At 31.6% G+C, this 19,721-nt stretch overlaps 1 protein-coding gene across 2 annotated transcripts in view; it reads right to left on the bottom strand.

Moving 5' to 3' along the window:
- Positions 1–19,721, bottom strand: part of LOC126886299 (transcriptional regulator ATRX homolog) — a 140,286-nt gene that overhangs the window by 58,669 nt on the left and 61,896 nt on the right. For both annotated transcript variants that reach the window (XM_050653173.1, XM_050653181.1), the window contains 3 exons: positions 12,989–13,234; positions 10,968–11,289; positions 1,655–1,922 (listed from right to left, as the gene is read on the bottom strand). In XM_050653173.1, coding sequence (XP_050509130.1) covers positions 1,655–1,922; positions 10,968–11,289; positions 12,989–13,234 — 836 coding nt within the window. The remainder of the gene's footprint in view (positions 1–1,654; positions 1,923–10,967; positions 11,290–12,988; positions 13,235–19,721) is intronic.

Below are 19,721 nucleotides of genomic sequence, written 5' to 3' on the forward strand. Positions count from 1 at the left end.
ATAGAGGTTGATGAAGTAGACACTATTTGCCGAATACTTATTTATTTATAATACTCTAAATACCACAGTAACTAGTTGGTGCGTTTGGAAAGCTGACTGTCTAATAATGTATCTGAATCCCGAATGATAATTGATAATGGAATGATTCGCGATGTTATTTCGTAACTATAAATAAGATAGAAAGTGTTAATGTTTTTAATGCTGACTCGGCTTGGCCGTGAAATAAGAATAATATTGATTAGCTGACAAAGCGTTATTGAAACTAGTGCACTCGTGTTGAGCAATCGGTGTCACCTCATTATTTAACAACAAACGTGATGTTTATTTTGTAAGACATTTAAAAATTAAATGAATATGTGTTGCTCTTATTTTGGATGCTGATAATCCTGTACACTAGTATTGTAGAGGGCGCCAAACTCGAGGCCTCGAAAAAAAGTAGTACTGATGGCGGACAGTTAATCTCAGGATTGGGATCTCTGAAACAACAAAAATCGTACATTTGAAAAAGGAAGGTTTCTTACGTGACAATTTACCACCGTTAGCGAAAAATTCCGAAAAAAAAACGAGTTTACGAAAATTTGAAAAAATTTTGTGAAAAAGTCACCCGTTTTTCTTCAGTTTTTCATGGTTAAAAAACATTTATTTTTTATTTTTTGTTTAAATTGTGGTAAATTGTCACGTAAGAAACCTTCCTTTTTCAAATGCAGTACGATTTTTTTATTTCAGTTCAGATATCCCAACCCTGAGATTAACTGCCCGCCATCATTTTTCGAGGCATCGACATTTGCGCCCTCTACAATATTACTGTAAGTGCATAAATGAAAAAAGATGTGTTTTTGTACTCTCTAAGAGTTAGATATTAATATGTAAAACATTTTATGTTCATCTATAATAAAGGTTCTGAGAAAAAAATTCGTAAAAAAAATGATTATTTTTGGTCTTCTAAGTGTACTAGTACCTTAAGGGACAACAAAATGAACTTTCACAAAAGTTTATGGATCAAAATGATAATACTACAACATTGTATTTCCCCTTATACGCGGTTTTACTTTTACAGATTTTTTGATGTGTGTTTTTAGGTTTCTTAGAACTGTATGGTATTATAATATCACCCTGTACAAAAGATGTGTTATTCAAAGAAAAACATATATCATTCATCGTTCGCCCTTGACCAAGGCCGAGCGTGAGGTTGCGAGAGTTCATCATGTATATAAGTGAACGCCCGATGATACGGATCATCGTTATCGTTATAATTATTTATAGTAGTTAGTAATTGAGCAATGTGACGGTAGGTCGTTACTGTGATATGTAAACCCATTGTTATGGTTAATCGTAGACGGAGTTAAAAGTAAATAATATAATGTATTTGAACTAAGAAGAGAGTTTTAATTAATTACGACCTAGAAGGCAGTAACAACACATCTATTTAATACAACTGGAACTGACAACTTTCATTAGCAACAGGACTTGCTAATTTCAAAAATTCACTGTATCGCAAATGAAATTCTGGTTTTATGTCAACAAAAGATTGAGGTTACAGTTGTGTCGGAAGGTTTTATTGGTGACGCCCTCTAAGCGGCTATATGCAAAACTACAAGACAAACCTCGAATTGTTTATAAGTGATGTCATTAAATCTTAAAAAAATATACTAACCTCATAAGTTGAATGTCATGGTAGGTGGAATCCGTATACTGGCCGTTGGTGATTGGATTGACGAACCGATTCATATACTCCTTGTAGGTACCCAACAGATTCGGTTTAATGAATTGCACCATGCACCAATACTCCTTCAAGTTGTTCTGCAACGGAGTGCCGGTCAGGACTATCCTCTTGGACGTTTTGATTCTGTTCATGGCGATGCTCAAGTTAGTTTTTTCGTTTTTGAGTAAGTGACCCTCGTCGCAGATGACTAGATCGGGACCTAGAAAAAGGAAGTGAATGCAGTCGATTGTAATAACGGTTTAATTTAAATTTACATAAAAATTTATTTGGTGGTGGGGCGGCAATAGCCGCCGAAAGATGTTTTATGTAGAATGTTAAATTTATTTTAAGTTATCTAAATCATACTTATGAAAAATTAAATATTTAGTTACAATTCGTAAAAGTGAAGTAGGTACCTTAGTATTGGTTTTTGTGGAAATACAAATAACCTACAATTTATCAACTGAAACGTCGCAGCCGAACGTTCCTCTCTTGCCCTTAGCCCCTCTTGAAGCACCAATATCAGGTGCTACGGTAATTACAGGGTCTAATTTCTCCAGTAATGTTAAAGCACGAACCTTCTCCTCTTTTGTGAGTCTCTTTCGACCCATATTTGTCAGTTAAATTTAGAATTTGACGATCTCAAACTTTAAACGGTAAATGAAAAGAAGTTTAACACTAACTACCCACACAAAGCCAACTGTTTACAGTGCAAACGCGCAGAATACCCTAAATAAGCCAAGCGGTCCGTAAACTACAGATAATTGCCGTCGCAAGTACCCTACCCCCCTCCTCTTCCCTCCCCTCCAAGCGCAGACAGAACGCATGCAAATTGTCTTAAAATTTGGTAATTAATTTGGAAATGTAAAGATTTTTGCCGGCACTGTATTATATTATAGTTCTATGTCGTATTCATAAGCTATTTCTTGTATTGTTCTTAGTATGAATATTGTTGTGATCTTGATTATTGATATGAGATAATATTTTTATATGTCATTTAATTTAATCAATGCATTAATAATAATCTAATTAATTTACCAGATCACATATCAATATGTTTTCAATCTCAGGGCTTTTTATAAAATTAATTACTTACATACGTGGCTTCTAAGTATTTCTTAATGGTTCCTAATCGGGATAGGAAAGAAAAGAGTAAAATAATAACACATATGGGTTACAATTGTAATCAAAATATTGTTTATTTTATTTAAATGGCAATCACTGCTTAATATTTGCTATATCTTATTATTCTTAAACATAACATTTACACATGGGAATCTTATTTCCTTTTGATTTCCAATTGAAAGTTTTTATTAACATTTAACTATTATGATTTATCAGCAACAATTCTATTTAAGTTTGATGAAGCTTTTCTGATATTATTGATTATGTTTCTTCAATTTTAAATGTGGTATTTACTACGAAAAACCCATACATTCATGTCCAAACAAATGAGACTGACCTTTTTCTGGTGCACTGAGAATGTCTTCTCACAAGACCCGTTTCCTGCTATCCTTGGCTGCAATCAAAACCTCGTCCTGGCTTCCAGTAATGTTCTCCTCTGAAACTAGCTCGTATAGCTCTCGTTTCCTGCTTCTGTCGTGATGCTGTGTTCTACCTTTTTCGAAACTGCAATCAGCTACCGGGAACTCTTGGCTCAAGGAGGTTCTTTTACTCTCAACCTGGCCTATCTCTCGTTCTACGATAGATACTCCACACTCACGGAACTACACCGGCTTTCTCACTCTCCGTACACTACCGTCTACTACTCGACTTCACTTCTCGACAGCTCAAAACATTCTGATCTCTATTTGTCATTCATTCCCCTACTTTCTAAATATCCCTTCCAGATTCACAAATCAAACTTCCACCACCAACTCTCATTCGCAGTATTCCTCAAAACCAATTTTTAAACTTTCTAAATATGCTTAATGGATTTCAAAGAAAATAGTTAATTCCCCTTCTAAAATTACTTTCTACTATATACAAATTTTAATGACCTATTCTCTATTTCCACTTAGTCTTATTTAGCATCGGCTAATGACCGATCCTTCCGCGAACAAACGATAATGACCTATTAACGATTTCACTTGAGTCTTATTTAATCACTTCTTAAAATTAAATATAACAATTTGTTGTATACAGGTTGTTCTAAATTTATATGCCCGTGGTTGAGAAAATTGAAAATATTTTATATTAAATTGAATTTTGTCTATAATTATCAAATTTTAATTTTCATATCAAATAGAAATATAACAATATATTATCTGTAGTGGCTCAATTTGGTCTATCAAGTTTGATAATTACCAATTATATTTTCGAAGTACTCCAACAGTCTATCGTAGATTATACCAGAAAGAAGAATATTTCGTATATTACATTTAGCAATTTAATTGGCCTATACAGGGTGAGGCAAATAAAGGGCCTATTAGAAATATCTCGAGAACTAAAGGCAACAGAATCATGAAAATTGGAATGATCTTCATTGGAATTGGAATTGGTTTTGAAGGATGATCTATTAAATGAACATATTTTCATCTCTTTGCAACTTCCGGTTATACCGGAAGTTGCTTATAACTTCGTTTTTTTAAATGGGACACCCTGCATATTTTTACATTTTTGGATTCTCTTCGATGTCTTCTTTCTTAAAATATCAGGTTTTGTAATATTATACAGGGTATTTTAAAAGATAATTAAGTTTTTTTATTAATTTCGTAGCAAAATTAACACCCTGTAGAATTGTAGTAGTTTGACATCTAAAACTCTACTTACATTCAAATAATTTTTAATATACTCTACTATTGTAAAAAATCATTAGTATAGCTAAATTTTTAATTTTAGTATACAGGGTTGGTCGAAACTCGGAATGAGTATTTTCTGAGGTTTCTTAAATGGAACACCCTGTATTTTAGTATTGTAATGACATGATATTTTATGGTACTTTTTTATTTCTTAAGCATTCCCTATAAATACCTAACTGCTTTAATTTGTGCTTAATTGTTAATCGCACCAACAATCTTAACTACGTAGGTATTTTGATAGCTAAACCATTATTGGTAATATTAAGGGCCAGTCTGGATTAATATGTATTTATTTCTGAAAAATTATTTGGAATTGAGTATTTTTACGGCCAACCTAATAAAATTTTACGTATTTTTTGTTGCAATTAATGTTTAGCTTGAATCACCAATAACTCACAAATTAAAGCAGTTAGGGATAGGGAATGCTTAAGAAATAAAAAAGTACCATAAAATATCAATTCATTACAATACAAAAATAAAGGGTGTTCCATTTAAGAAAACTCAGAAAATACTCATTCCGAGTTTCGACCAACCCTGTATACTAAAATTAAAAATTTAGCTATACTAATGATTCTTAACAATAGTAGAGTATATTAGAAATCATTTGAATGTAAGTAGAGTTTTAGATGTCAAACTACTACAATTCTACAGGGTGTGAATGTTGCTACGAAATTAATAAAAAAACGTAATTATCTTTTAAAATACCCTGTATAATATTACAAAACCTCATATTTTAAAAAAGAAGACATTGAAGAGAATCCAAAAATGTAAAAATATACAGGGTGTCCCATTAAAAAAAACGAAGTTATAAGCAACTTCCGGTATAACCGGAAGTTGCAAAGAGATGAAAATATTTTCATTTAATAGATCATCCTTCAAAACCCCTTCATTCCAATTTTCATGATTCTGTTGCCTTTAGTTCTCGAGATATTTCTAATAGGCCAGTTATCTGCCTCACCCTATATAGGGGAGTGCATATAGATTTTCACTTCGGAAAAAATCAAACAGGATAGAACTTTTTGTAATTTCATTAAGGGCCGGTTGTTCGAACGCTAATCAACAATGATCATTATCAAATATTTAATTACTGTCACCAACTGTCAATGTCAACTTTGTTTGGGTTGCTGAAAACATAATTAATTATAATTATGAAATTACTTAATCAATTATGTTAATAATTGTTATGTTAATTGATTAACTAATCTCATAATTATAATCAATTATGTTTTCAGCAACCCAATAAAAGTTGACATTGACAGTTTTGGTGACAGTAATTAAATATTTGATAGTGATCATTGTTGATTAGCGTTCGAACAACCGGCCCTTAGAGATGTTTAATAAACAACATATCAAAAAGTTCTACTCGAGAAGTGGTGCTTCATTTTTTATTAAACAAATGACCTACGAAATTAGATGTTTTTTTAAATAACTCCGAAAATATAAATTTTAGAAAAAAAACTAACTTGACCATTGAAAAACTCAGAAAATTTTACAAAAAAAACCTTATATAAAGAATTTTCTAAAATTAAATCTGTATCTTCTATAATTTTTGAAGTTATACTTCTTTACCGGCGATAGAGGGTAAATTTTTATATGGGAAAACCTAGCGACCGGGCGCATGCGCATTATAACTTTGTTCTGATTGGATGTTCAAATGACATGTCAAAAATTATTCAATATGGCGGCTGTGGCACAGCTGTAGTTAGAGTATTTATGGTTGTTGCGTTTTAAAATTTGTGTGAAAAGAAACAACAAACAAAAGTTAGTTAATACTTAGTTATACTGCCTTTTTAAATAGTTTTCATATACCTATATTTTTGGACTTTTGGACTATTTTGGACAAGAAAAACTCATTCTAATTTGGTAAGTAGTTTTTATTATAATCATATTGTAATTATACATTTGGATTAGGTTGAAATACATACATTTATTTTCTCAAGAATGCGGATTTTAGAGAGAAATCCCAAATTAGGTTCGATTTTTATTTTTAAATTATGATTTTTTGGCGTAGATTTATTTATCTAGTAGATATGTAATGCTTTGATTTACATACTTAATTTGATTACCAACAAAAGTTCTACCAATCTTCATCTAATATATTGTTTTCTTACTGTTTTGTTATATTTTTATATTTTCTTCCACAAAAAACTACATAATTTAATTTTCAAAACAACTGTCAAACAGTAAAACGTTAAGTTACCGTATTTTTCCACATGATAAATAATGTGGGATTGGACGAGTGAGTCTACGCTTCGGTTACGAGTCAAAGCGGCACGAAATTTATTTTTTTATGCATGTTATGATTGTAAGTATATGTTATATAATTTTTTTTTCAGAAAATGCGTATTTAAAATTTTGGCCAACAATTATTATCGTTCAGAAATCATTTTTTCTTTGTGGCATTTTTCAATGTGTTTGTGTGCGTTTTATTCTTTTATTTTTTTAAATTTTTGGTATTGTCTTAAAAATCACATAATATGTAGTAGAAGTATAACTTCTTACGTGCGTACAAAGTACACACACATTCTTGTTTTATTTATAACGCCAAAGTCACTCTTCTCACAAACATTGGCGCACTGTAAACTAGCGTACGGCGAAGTGCACGGTTGAGTTATTTTAATGTAATTCTTTAACTAACGGGTCAAATGAAATTTTACAAATTGAATATGAAAGAAGAATAATTAAACTATCTTATGGTCATAATAGAAAGAAATAAAATGTATGGTCATAAGTACGCTGTGGGCGAAAAATGAGCCTTACATGAATTTTGTTTAAAAATGATTTAAAAATGTGTAACTAATACAATTTTTCTTATAAAACTCTCAAGTTTACACAACTTACCTTTCAAGCATCTTACTAAATGATGTTTCATTAAAAAAAATGTCAAAAATTTAACTCAAATGATATGACGTCTCAAAAAATGTAATTTTTGAAATCTCCGTAAGTTTTATAGAATTACCACCACTTTCAAGATGGTATTACTCAAGTTTGAACAGATCTATTACAGTTTTGTAAGTGCCTTTTTAAAGCTTAGAATATAATCTTTAAAATGCACTAAATTATTTTACTTCAGAAATAAAATAAACAATTTCTTTTTGATAAAATTAAGAAAGATAACAAAAATGTAATACAAAAACCGAAAATTACCAGCTAAAAAAATGTTTATAAAAGTGATCAAAACTTTTTTCTGTAAAACTTACCCAAAATACATTTAATCATAAGCTTCAACAATAATAAATGTTCAGCAAACAAATTTTTTTTAGCTCTTATACAGTATGTCTGCGTAACTTGAAATCTATTGATAAATTTTTTATTATCAGTTTTACGAAAAAAACTTATTCTTTATAAAATACTCTGCATCGTATATAATCTAAGATGCAATCAAATATCAAATTTAATTAATTTTATACGAGGTATGTCAAAAAATATGAATTTCACTCAAGAATAAAGTACCTTTACATTTCACAATATCGAAAATTGTTATTAAGAAAAGTTGTTTGGAATTAAAAATTTGTTTTAGTGTTCAATTACATCCTTCTAATTAAAATATTGTGAATAATAAAGGCACTTAACTCTTAAGAAAAATTTATATTTTTTAAATACCTCGTATAACATTAAAAAAGTTTGATATCTGATGATTATAAAAGTTTGATATCTTAGATTTTAGAGCAGGTAGAGCATTTTATGAAGAATAACTTTTTTCGTAAAAGTGATAATAAAATAAACTCCTGGACAAAATTAACGCACCACTACTATTTTTCTCAATAATATTTATTTATTGATAATTTACTGTACGATAAGTTGCCTATGGACCTTGTTTGACAGTGACAGTTGTTATGTAAGCTAATAATAGTCTTGTTTTAACAATAATTTGTATTAAACTTCGTTTTAGACCAAAAGTGAGTTAAACTTTTCATAAAAAGTGCCGATTAAAGCAAAGTGCTAGTGAGAAACAAGCTTTTTATTGCGATATTTTTCATCACATGCATGTTTGGAAGTTCATTTGCATAAAAATCAAATAAAAAAATGAACTGCCAAAGAAATTTGTCAATGGAGGAGGCAGTGCGAGCATCGACTCTCCTAGATTAAGGATATTCAATGTGATACGTTGCAGGTTTATTAGGAAGACATCATTCCAGCATCAGTCGCAAGGTGAGGCGATATAATGAAACAGGGTCGTACCATCGAAGACCAGGGCAAAGGCGAAAACGTTGTACTAATCAAATTGATGATCGTTTTTTGAGACAACGTGCTCTCACAGAGAGGAGAGTCACCAGCAATTTGCTAAAAACTGAACTAGCAGATGTTCGAAATGTCGCGATATCGTCTCGAACAGTTAGAAGACGTTAACATTAAGCAGAATTGAGCAACAGGAAACCGGCCAAAAAACCCTTGCTTACCAGAGAACACAGGGTTCAGAGGTTAAATTTTGCAAGATTGCATCAAAATTGGACCATCGATGATTTGAAACGAGTTCTTTTTTCCGATGAGACTAGAGTAAGCCTAAAAGCTCCAGAGGGTCGTGATCATGTCTGGCGAAGGCGAGGAGAAAGGTTTGCCAGCTGAAATATCTCTCCTAAAATACCTTTTAGTGGTGGCTCTGAAATGTTTTGGAGGGGAATTTGTTTTGAAGCTCGTACGGAGTTGGTCCCCATACGTACGAGGTATATGAATGCCCATTATTACTTAGACAACATTATTGTCGAACATGTAATGCCTTTTGCTCCGTTTCTTGGACCTAATTTTTTATTCATGCAAGACAACGCTCGTCCTCATGTGGCTCGACAGGTTATTGTCTACCTAAATGATGTTGATATTCCATTATTAGAGTGGCCACCTAACATTACGGACATGAATCCTATAGAGCATCTATGGGACTATCTAAAAAAAAAAGATTCGAAGTCGTAGACCCCTTATTGCCAATCACAACCAACTCATTGAGGCCGTTATTAAAGAATGGGAGCATATTCCGCAAGCTTTTGTTGAACATTTGATATCAAGCATGCCTTGACGCATAAATGCAGTCATAAGAAGTAGAGGAGGGCCTATACCGTATTAGTGTTGACCAAGATGCATTTTATTGTGTTACTTTACTGATTTTCTTCTTTTTGCAATTTGGAGTTATGCTAGCTTATTTACGCATTTCTGGCAGAAACAATTTTTTAAAGAAACAATAAGGCAAATTAAAGTCATGATAAAGTCATGTTGGACTTATCTGTAGGTGTTTATTATTATTTCAATGTAACTTAGTTTTATTTTGTGTTCATGTTGTAAATATTTAGATTAATTAAAGTGGTGCGTTAATTTTGTCCAGGAGTTTAGTTATCATAATTGTAATAAAATGATGATGAGTATCCGTAACTTGAGAAAATATTGAAAATTTTTTTTTTCGATTAGAATGAAGTAATTGTATATTTAAACATAGTTTTTAATTTCAAACAACTTTTCATAATATCATTTTTTGATATTCTGGAATATAAAGGTACTTTAGTCTTTAACGAAATTCATATTTTTGACGTAACTCGTATAAAATTGATAAAATTTGATATCTGAAGGTTGAGTTTTTAAATTTTTGACTATCCAGAGCAGCATTTTATGAAAAATAACTTTTTTTCGTAAAATTGATAATAAAAAAGGTTTCCATGTGGTTCCTAGCTAAGCAGACACACTGTGTAAGAGCTTCTGTATAAGAATTTTCAAATTGCAATGCCATATTCGGATTCAGCATAATCAAAAACAAAATAGAAACATATTTGATCAAAGTAAAATGATGAATTTAACGATATTTTTAAAATTAATTATACAAAACAATTATTATTGTTTAAACAATTAATAAACAATTAGCGGCCAAATCTGCGAGTAGAACTTTTTACTTTAACAAGTATATAAACTAACAAAAAAAGTTTTCGAAAAATATAAGCTTGTTTGAATTTTTCCGAAACAATACATGTCATGTTTTCGTTCTAATTGCACTCCCCTAATAATTTTTTTTGTTTCTCATTATATAAATAAAAATTTGTGTAATTTTTGAAAAAAGGCTAACTTCGTTCCAAAATTTAAATCAAATTGAAACTACGTGCCAGTAAAAGAGTTATTCAAATTAGTTTTTAGCTTAAAAATACTGTTCAATAATAATTAACTTTAAAATTGTCCAAAATAATTTTAGGTTATTTTCACGATTCTGTTTGATAGAACAATCCTTGTTTCATGTAAACATCGTGGAAACACCATTGCAGCAAATTGTTAATTTTCGATAATTTGAGATAAACAAATTAATGTAAATGTAACTAACGTAAGATCCGAAAGTCCGAGATTCAATTGTTTATAAATATCTTGAAAAAAGCGTGTCTGCAACATCTAACAAGAAACCCCTCTAGCCCGCGATAAGAAAGTTATGGTTCCAAAAAGTGAAAAGAGTTATGATTATTAACTTATTAACTATAAAACTACTACATTGTACTAACCTGGATCTACAAGTCCCTCTTGAAACTTCTCCCTCATCTTCTTACTGAGTTTTTTGTTGGCAGGATTACTCAACAGTCTGAAGAGATTGTATCCGATAATTAGAACACCTCCGTCTTGATGCCACGTTTCTATGGTGTACGCTCTTTCGTAGTTCTTTTTCGACGTTGCCAATTCGTACACTTCGACTGCCGAATTACTAGGCATCCACTTTTTGTATTCGGCCTTCCAGTTTAGGACGGTATTGATGGGAGCTACCACCATAACCTTATCGACCTTCGTCTTTTTGCTGTGGTTTAGAAGCGTATGTGTCAGTGATATAACCTAAAATGAGAAAACTAGAGATAACACTGGTTCAAATAGATTTCGTTTTCTGGTTTGTAATTATGAATACCATAGGCGGGTGGCTTTTCTAAGAAAAGGTCGATTTCACACCCACAAAAAAATATAATCCGACGAAAAACGAAAGGAGCCTAGGAATGCTTGAAGAAGAGAAGTTAGAGCTCGGTAAAATGAAGAATAACGAGCTCAGGAAGCGGAATCTTCGGAAAAAAGCGTTCTGAAGTTAGATTGAGAGACAGCCAAGAGAACTCGCGTCATAAAGGACACGATGATCATTGGAAGATGACGTTGAAAGGCAAGATCGAATAGACCAAAATTCAGTACTTTCATAGGCACGACAGTGTCAGGGAACTACAGAGGAAGCTGCCATTAGAAGGGAGGGTGACTTGGTGAGGCTTCGTCGACATCGAGGTCTGGAGACTGATGAAGAACTACACGCAAGGTTGTCACAAGAAGCCTTACTTCGCCAAGCTTGCCAACGTGTGCAAACTCATGAGGAAGCTACCAGTAAAAAGGACCGTAATGCTCAGTGGCAATGTTTCCATCGAGCTCAGATATAGGAGGGAGCCAGAAAAAATAAGAGGCAGTTAGGAAAAATTAAAGAGAGTTAGGAAAAATTAGGGGGAGTCACGAAAAATGAGATAGAAACAAGAAAAATTGGAGGGGATAAGAAAAAATTAGAGGGAGTCACGAAAAATTACAGGGAGTTAAGAAATATTAGGTCAGGAAAAATTAGAGGAAGTCATAAAAAATTAAAAAGAATCAGGAAAAATTAAAGTGAGTCAGAAAAAATGAGAGAGAATCACGAAAATTTCAAGCAAATAAGAAAAAATTAGAGGTGGCCAAGAACAATTAGATAAAGTCAGGAAAAACTAGAGGGAGTCAGGAAAATTATAGACGGTCCGGAAAATTAGGAGTCATGAAAAATAAAAAAATCAGGAAAAATTAAAGGGAGTCAGGAAAAATTAGAGAGTATCAAGAAAAATTGGAGGGAGAAACGAAACATAGCGAGGTCCAAAAAAAATTAGAGGCAGCCAGGAAGAATTAGAAGCAGTCAGGAAAATTAAAAAGTATCAGGAAAAAATAAAGGGAGTCAGAAAAAATGAGAGAGAATCAAGAAAAATTGGAGCCGATAAGAAAAAATTAAAGGAGTCAAAACAAATTACAGGAAGCCAGGAAAAACTAAAGGAAATCAGGAAAATTAGAGGCAATCTGGAAAAATTAGAAGGAGCCATGAAAAATAAAAAATCAGGAAAAATTAAAGGGATCAGAAAAAATGGGAGAGAATCAAGTAAATTTGAGGGAGAAAGTAAACATACAGTGGGCCAGGAAAAATTAGAGGAAGCCAGGAAAAATTAGAGAGAAAGTCAGGAAAAATTAGAGGGAGTCATGGAAAATTAAAAACAATCAAGAAAAATTAAAGGGTCAGAAAAAATGAGAAGGAATCAAGAAAAATTGGAGGAACTAAGGAAAAATTGGATCCTCGTAGCATGGTGACAGGCAAAAAGACTAAATAGTATTGAATAAAAATAGAACCAAGCATCTTAAATCTCGTTACGTTACTTTATTCTACCGTAATTCGAGTTTACCGAAACTCGATGAGAGTACAACTGTAAGTGGTTTGCATTAGTCAACGATAACAAAATCGCCCGATTTGATCAATTTTCCTTTATTTACTCACCTGCAAGGTTTTTCCCAAGCCCATACAATGAGCCAATATACAACCCGAACCAGTCGAGTTCTTTATTCTTTCGAGCGATTCGAAACAAGCGTCGTACATGAACTGGATGCCGGAGACTTGATGAGGTTTCAAGTTTTTCACGATCTTCTTGTGGACTTCCAGTACGGGCTCCTTCGTCTTCGGGTCGTAATCCAGGACGACTTCCTCGACCGTAGCATCTTTTTTCTCCTCGAAGATGCGATTGTACTGAAAAAATGCGATTGTTAAGATATGAAGATTGCGTTTAAAAACAAAAGATGTAGATCTTTGAAACACACTCAGTGATCAAAAGATCCAAGGTTAACGGTTTAACGACCACTCGTACGAAATCAAACAGATGAAATAGAGAATTTTGAAAAATCCCCTTACGAACAATTCACACATCCACCATTTCGGGCTGGGAAAAATTTTTTGAATAGAATCAAAGATCCAAACACCAGTTCTTAGAAATGTGTTTCGCCCTCTTCAACCTCTCTGGGCTCATCAGTAAAGATGAGAGGTTGAATATCTTTAGACACATTCCAATCAAAAAACAACATTCGAGACCTAGATATTTGTTAACAAACACATTTCTAAGAACTGCCCAGCCCGAAATGGTGGATGTGTGAATTGTTCGTAAGGGGATTTTTCCACATTCTCTATTTCATCTGTATGAAGATTGCGGATAACAAAAAATATAAAATAAGATAATTTCTAATGAAACAGTTAACAAAAACTGGCGAGAGACATTGATTACTGTCTATCTAAACTCAATTGAAAATTGAAGTCTCGAGCACATCGGTGATATCTCAGAAACTCGTAAGCGTACGAATTTATTTTGCTAGAATACTTAATTTGATGAATATAAGTTAACTTGTTGGGTTCATAAATGCTGTTGGTACTAGAGAGGCTTTGTTTTCAATACAAGTCCTATTCCAGAGATGCAGAGACGTCAATGTATATGCATGTCTGGTTGATTACGAGAAAGCGTTTGATCGAGTACAGCACGCCAAGATGATGCAAATACTAAAAGAAGCAGGAATTAACAATCAAGATCTGAAAATAATTAGAAACCTTTACTGGAATCAAACTGTAAACCTCCGAGTTGACGGTAATTTTTTTTACAAACTCAATACTTTTTGAGTTATTCGTGGTTGAAAATCGGCCATTTTCATTGAAACATAACACCTTTTCGAACGGTTTTTTGCGAATACTTTAAACAAAACTATATAAAACATTTTTGTAGCTTATAAAAAAAAATGACGAGATTCGTTTCTTCATAAACCTTCTAGTTATAATACCAAAAGAGATATGGTAGGTGAAAAGAGTTTGTTTTTTTGGTGCATGCTCAAATCTCGGTGTATTTAACTTGAAATAACAGAAAAACGGTCGATTTTAGGTGATAATGCTATCAATACCTTTTGTAGTGCTTGAAAAGACCTTTAAAATGAGCAATATAATATATCGATTACATTCAAACTAAGCGAGATAGGTTGCAAAAAAATTGATGACTAATGTATTTTGAGAAAAAAATGAGAAGTACCTACATTTAACCCCTTATCCACCAGAATTTAAATACATCGTTTTCCTTCTACAATACCTTTTATTGTAGTCTTATTTCTATGTTAAAAAAAGAATGTGTGTGTACTTTGTACGCGCGTAAGAAGTTATACTTCTATTATAATATAATTTCAACGAAATAAATATACCTACTTAACAGTTACAACATAAAAAATTAACAATAATTACCAAAAATGAACCAAAACTTAACAATGCCAAATATTAAAAAAAAAAAGAAAAAAGTATGAATCGTCCAGGATTTGAACCCGCAATCTCGCGATTTTTTGATCTCTGGTCCAATGCTCTACCAACAAGGCCATCAAGCCGCATGCTACTTACCATTCAGATATAAATAATTATACATCACGGTGACAAGTGAAATATAAAAATAGATGTTTTATTATTTTACGCCCAAGGAAGACAAATCCAAAGACACAAAATTATAATAAAAAACCTTTTAAACCACCTTTTTCAAATTGCGCAAGTTGTATTAATAATATTAATGTTAATAAATGAAATATAAATATTTTGACGTTTCACAATTTGACAATTCACTTTTAACTGCAGTGCGTTAAAAATTTTAAAGCACTAGTGCCTTAAAGTAGCATTTTTAACGCTCCTATGGAGTCCTAAAAATTGCATTTTTAACACGTTTGTAGAAAAATATATTTAAAAACACTAATATATTCTTTCCACACCTTTTCTGGACTGATACGTACATAAATTAAAACATTTTGAAGTATAACTTTAAAAATATAATATGAAAACTATTTAAAAAGGCAGTATAACTATTAACTAACCTTTGTTTGTTGTTTCTCTTCCCACAAATTTTAAAACGCAACAACCATACATAACCAAACCTTCAACGGTCCAAACCACAGCTGCGCTACAGCTGCCATATTGGATAATTCTTGACATGATGTCATTTGAACATCCAATCAGAACAAAGTTATAATGCGCATGCGCCCGGATCGTAGGTTTTAACATATAAAAATTCACCCTCATATCGCGCGTAAAGAAGTATAACTTCAAAAAGTTGGACGGGTTTAAAATGAATGGTTTTTGAAAATAATAAGAACAAATTATAGAGCACATTTTGAAATTTCCTTAAAATCTTCCTTTTTCTCCCATATAACTTGAAACTGTTGAAAACCCTACATTTTTGTATGGTCATTTTTTTTTCGTATATCTTATCATTTTTGAGTTACATGGAGAAAAAAGAAGATTTTTAAGAAAATTAAAAAATGCGCTCTATAATTTGATCTTTTTTTTTTAAAACCGTTCATTTTAAACCCGTCCAACTTTATGAACATAGAAATAATACTAAGTAGGTATAATAAAAGGTATTGTAAAAGGAAAATGATACATTTAAATTTTGGTGGATAAGGGGTTAAATGTACTTATTTTTTCTTAAAATACATTAGTCGTCAATTTTTTTTGCAGCTTATCTCGCTTAGTTTGAATGTAATCGATATTTAATATTGCTCATTTTAAAGGTCTTTTCAAGTACTACAAAAGGTATTGATAACATTATACACCTAAAATCGACCGTTTCTCTGTTATTTCAAGTTAAATACACCGATTTGAGCATGCATAAAAAACAAACTCTTTTCACCTACCACATCTCTTTTGATATTATAACTAGAAGATTTATGAAGAAACGAATCTCTTTATTGTTTTATAAGCTACAAAAATGTTTTATATAGTTTTTTTTTAGCTAGATGCATAGTTTTTAAGGTATTCGCAAAAAACCGTTCGAAAAGGTGTTATGTTTCAATGAAAATGGCCAATATTCAACCACGAATAACTCAAAAAGTATTGAGTTTAAAAAAAATATGGGGCAATTTTTGCTTAGAATTAGGTTCTCTAGTCACTTCCATGGTTATTTTAACCAAAAAAATTTTCACCCCTCAGAAGGGGTGGAAACCACCCCCAAGATAAAAGCGTCATAGTATATAGGGTAGACTTTGTTTCTTGAGCTATTCTCTACTTACTGTAAAAATATCAAGTAAAAAGACGTAGTAGGATGGAAGTCGGAGCCAAATATCCTCAATGACTGCACTAGTAGCAAAACAGATCTGTTATTAAATAATATACTTGAACCTCCTTGTAAAATTTGAATTTTCAATTGAGTTTGGATATACCTTACCTTTGTATTCAATGGTTTAAGGCCAAATGGCATTAGGTTTTCAACTAAATAACAAGCTACTAAAAAAACTTTAGGCAACTGTGAAAGTAGGCTACTTAACCCTATCTATATATATAAAAGAAAGTCAAGTTATGTTAGTTACACTGATAATAACTCGAGAACGGCTCATCAGATTGTTATGAAATTTTACAAGTGTATTCTACCGGACTGGGAATAGGCATAACTCTGAATTCATGCCCGTACGTCATAAAGGGGCTTGCCCCCCCTGATATATTTTTTTAATTTTTTGACAAACAGTTTTTTCTTAATTTTGTATGATGTAGAAGCAAAAGATACATACAATCCTAAATTTTCACTTTTTTATCTTCAACCGTTATTTTTTAATAGCCATTTAAATATTTTACATCTATATATATAAAAGAAAGTCGAGTTATGTTAGTTACACTGATAATAACTCGAGAACGGCTCATCAGATTGTTATGAAATTTTACAAGTGTATTCTACCGGACTGGGAATAGGCATAACTCTGAATTCATGCCCGTACGTCATAAAGGGGCTTGCCCCCCCTAATATATTTTTTTAATTTTTTGACAAACCGTTTTTTCTTAATTTTTTATGATGTAGAAGCAAAAGATACATACAATCCTAAATTTTCACTTTTTTATCTTCAACCGTTATTTTTTAATAGCCATTTAAATATTTTACATCTATATATATAAAAGAAAGTCGAGTTATGTTAGTTACACTGATAATAACTCGAGAACGGCTCATCAGATTGTTATGAAATTTTACAAGTGTATTCTACCGGACTGGGAATAGGCATAACTCTGAATTCATGCCCGTACGTCATAAAGGGGCTTGCCCCCCCTGATATATTTTTTTAATTTTTTGACAAACAGTTTTTTCTTAATTTTGTATGATGTAGAAGCAAAAGATACATACAATCCTAAATTTTCACTTTTTTATCTTCAACCGTTATTTTTTAATAGCCATTTAAATATTTTACATCTATATATATAAAAGAAAGTCGAGTTATGTTAGTTACACTTTGTTAGTTTGTTGCCATACTCCTCCGAAACGAATTGACCGATTTTCATGAAATTTGGCAGGTAGATTCCCTGCTGAATTCCGAACAAAACGCTGCTATTTTTTCTTCTCTAGCGCAGTCCGTTTCCGAAATAGCGAACCGTAAGCCGTGGCAAAATTCTGAGCACAGAAGAAGAACCAATGGGAAATTTCATAAAAGAAAACTGCAACAGATTAGCTTTTGGACTCAAATTGGATAAAATATGAATTTTTTAATTTTACGAATTTTTAAAAAATCTTGCTTTCGCGTGGGCAAACCATCCAGTTTATTTATGTTTAGTAGATGAACTAACGAAAAATATCATGTACACTATTGCATGTATTAAATGATTGATAATATTTTTTGTTATTGTGATAATTAATTAATATTTAGAATTTTAACCTTTAACTACCCGCACATCAAAATATAACATAACTACACGCGTGGCGTTCTTTATACGCCACAAGAAAATATACTTAAAAACAGCGGATTTGTTTTTTTTTTTGAAAAATTACACTTATTTGTTTGTTATAAACCTTACTCGGCGTCAGCGGATACTTGGAGTTCCTTCTCAGTAAGCAAATTGGGATATATAACTGGAATCTGATTCCATGATAAATAAAATTGCTAATAATATTTTTTTGAAACGATATTTTTTACCTGAGAAAAAGTATTGTTTATAAAGAAAAATATATTTGTGCCATAATGACTAAAAAACATTTGAAATATGTACTTATATTACTAATTGTATTACTATAATTGTGGCGTATGTTATCCACCACCGGAAACAACAAATAATAAATTGTAAATTACGATCTTCCTAGAATGCCGATTATAACGAAACTAAATCCAGTGTAAAGCACATTCCAGTGATAGGTTAGATAAATAAACAAAGACAAAAATTAAATTTTTAAATTCATTTGTAGTAGAATTCTTATATGTCGCGTACAAAAATACGCCAGCGCGTGTAGTTAAAGTTTAAGGTATGAATTAAAATAATAAAATTTATTTTACTTTAAAACCTAAACAGTTTTTCCATTCTCTTAGGCCAAAAATATTTAGCTACCTACTACATTCTCATATTTTGACGTTTATTTGTGTCAGTAGAAATGATTTGTAAATTTTGAGGTTAATGCCCCTTAATGCTAACAACCATATTGTCATCGAGAAAACTCAGTTGCCTCAGTTATCTCAATATAATACAATGTATGTATTTATGTATCTAAATCTATATATTGTATGTTCCCTATGTCCAGCTGAACGATTTACGTACTGTATACGTGGAATATCATATAATTTGTCATATTATGTATCTTTCTTATGTATTGTACCCTCGGAGATCGCTGGGAAAATTTAGACTCAAAATAACAAAATCCAGTTTGGCAACACTGTGTGAATGTTGATAGTATCATATCCCTTTTAAGATAAACAGATCTGTAATTTAGTCCAGACAAATTAATATATTTTTGGCCAGCAAAAATGAGATTTTTCAACCAAATACTGTCTCAAATATGATATGCAAAATAATTTTTAATTGTTTTCCACTCATTAAATCGTTATCGTCCAGTTATTGTCTTAATTATTTTAACTTTTAATAAGTGTCGACTAATTCTGAATGATTAATAAGTTGTTAAAACATTTTATCTGTAGCGGCTTCTGGAATGCCTTAAAACTATCGGATTTCATTCGACCATACTTACAAATTTTGCATAAAATATTTGGACATATAATTTTCTTTTTTATTCGAGGAAATTGCATTTCGATCAATTTTCATGTCTAGAAATTCATTTTCGAGCAGTTGATTTTGAGTAATTGATTTTTAGCCATTACGTTCAAGCAACTGATCTATAATCAAAATTATGACAGATTATCTAATTATGACACACTATCTAAGGTGCAACGAAGTTCACCGGGTCAGCTAGTTTAATATATAACTAAGC

Source organism: Diabrotica virgifera, chromosome 1 (genome assembly GCF_917563875.1).
Source record: "Diabrotica virgifera virgifera chromosome 1, PGI_DIABVI_V3a".
Classification (NCBI taxonomy): domain Eukaryota; kingdom Metazoa; phylum Arthropoda; class Insecta; order Coleoptera; family Chrysomelidae; genus Diabrotica; species Diabrotica virgifera.